Source organism: Pagrus major, chromosome 10 (assembly GCF_040436345.1).
Source record: "Pagrus major chromosome 10, Pma_NU_1.0".
In the NCBI taxonomy this organism is placed as follows: domain Eukaryota; kingdom Metazoa; phylum Chordata; class Actinopteri; order Spariformes; family Sparidae; genus Pagrus; species Pagrus major.
Genome location: NC_133224.1, coordinates 21,856,024 through 21,857,934, shown reverse-complemented (window position 1 = coordinate 21,857,934; position 1,911 = coordinate 21,856,024). Strand labels below are relative to the sequence as shown.

Genomic DNA, 1,911 nt, shown 5'->3' with positions numbered 1-1,911 from the left:
AAAATAACGCTGTGTGCCGGGGGCGGGGCAGCAGTGGGGGAGTTTCATGAGAACAACACATGGGGCATCATTAGGAGCTGAGCGCACCATGCTGAAGGAGGCAGAGCTGCGGCTGGACGGCGCTCAACTCCTGACAGCCAGGAGACGCGTGACAAAACTAAGACAGGCTGCATGGGAGCTTATTCTGCTTCTGTGTGAGTTACTTATGCTGAGATGCACATGAGCAACAGGATCCGAAGTGGGAATCCTTTCATGATATGTCTACTTGGACGCATTCTTGCTGGTCATTAGAGATCAGAGTGTGAACCCATGCCAACATCCGACCGGTCCTGGATATACACACACAGTCGGGATGGATTCGTTCAACGCCAGCGGAATGGACGCGTTCACGGTGATCCATCTGAATTCCTCCTGGAGTCTGGACAGTGGATATTCTTTGGCAGCGATAGCCAGCATCGCTGCCCTCGTAAGTTTCCTCATCCTCTTCACTGTTGTTGGGAATATTCTGGTGGTGATCGCGGTGCTGACGAGCAGGGCGCTGAAAGCCCCGCAGAACCTCTTTCTGGTGTCTCTGGCCACCGCGGACATCCTGGTCGCCACTTTGGTGATGCCGTTCTCCCTGGCGAATGAACTCATGGGCTACTGGTATTTTGGGAAAGTTTGGTGCGGTATTTATCTGGCTCTGGATGTTCTGTTCTGCACTTCGTCTATTGTGCATCTGTGCGCAATAAGCCTGGATCGCTACTGGTCCGTTACGCAGGCTGTAGAGTACAACCTGAAGCGGACCCCTAAACGCGTCAAGTGCATCATCTTAATCGTGTGGCTTATATCTGCTTTCATCTCGTCTCCTCCTCTCATGTCTATAGACAGCAACAACGAGATCAGCTCTCAGCCTCAGTGCGAGCTCAATGATGACACCTGGTACATCCTCTCCTCCAGCATCGCGTCCTTCTTCGCCCCGTGCATCATCATGATCCTGGTGTACATCAGGATATACCAGGTGGCCAAAACCAGAACCAGAAGCATGTCGGGAAAGAATCCCCGGCCAGATGGTGTCACACAAACTGAGAATGGACTGAGCAAAGCCACCTCCCCTTTCCATGGCGAGAGAGGGAACGGTCACTGTCAGTGCCCGCCTACGCCCAGCCAACGCACTGTCACCATGGGGAGGCAGACTGAGGATGGAGACATGGAGGAGAGCTCCTCCTCAGAGGGCAAAGGTCACAAACCCCAGCAACAGGACCCCCAGAAGGCCAAGAAGGCTGGCCCCAAGAAGAGCTCCCTCTCCAAACACTCCACCCGCATCTCCAGAGTCAGCAACAAATCCATGGACCTGTTCGCCTCCAGGAGGAAACGACGCCGGAGCTCCTTAGCCAGGAAAAAGGTGTCCCAAGCCAGGGAAAAGAGGTTTACTTTCGTCCTGGCTGTGGTCATGGGGGTGTTTGTCGTGTGCTGGTTCCCCTTTTTCTTCAGCTACAGCCTGTACGGTGTGTGCAGGGACTCCTGTAAGATCCCAGACCCGCTCTTTAAATTCTTCTTCTGGATCGGCTACTGTAACAGCTCCCTCAACCCGGCCATCTACACCATCTTCAACCGGGACTTCAGACGCGCCTTTCAGAAGATCCTCTGCAAGTCGTGGAAAAAGTCCTTTTAGGTCTGAGGCAGAACTGCTGCTCCAACATGACAATCTTAAAGGAAATATCGAAAGAAAGACAAAGAAGCCCGTTTTGTCTTTTACTGCCACTTGGTACTCACTGTTAAGTCTCATTGTCCTGTTGTAATTCAGTCATGGCTGTGCACACCCTCAAACACCTGGGTGGCTCCACAAGCTTCAACATGCAGTATCTTTCCATTACGGGCTTTTTTACAGGCTTTCCCAACCCTTCTTTTACTCCTGCTGAAGTGTGCTGT

The 1,911-nt window shown here is 52.5% G+C and overlaps 1 protein-coding gene across 1 annotated transcript; it reads left to right on the top strand.

The window, feature by feature from the left end:
- The first annotated feature begins 352 nt into the window (after positions 1 to 352).
- LOC141003907 (alpha-2 adrenergic receptor) lies at positions 353 to 1,654 on the top strand. Its single transcript, XM_073475387.1, has one exon. It carries the CDS (start codon positions 353 to 355, stop codon positions 1,652 to 1,654), a length of 1,302 nt encoding a protein of 433 aa, XP_073331488.1.
- Positions 1,655 to 1,911: the final 257 nt, after the last annotated feature.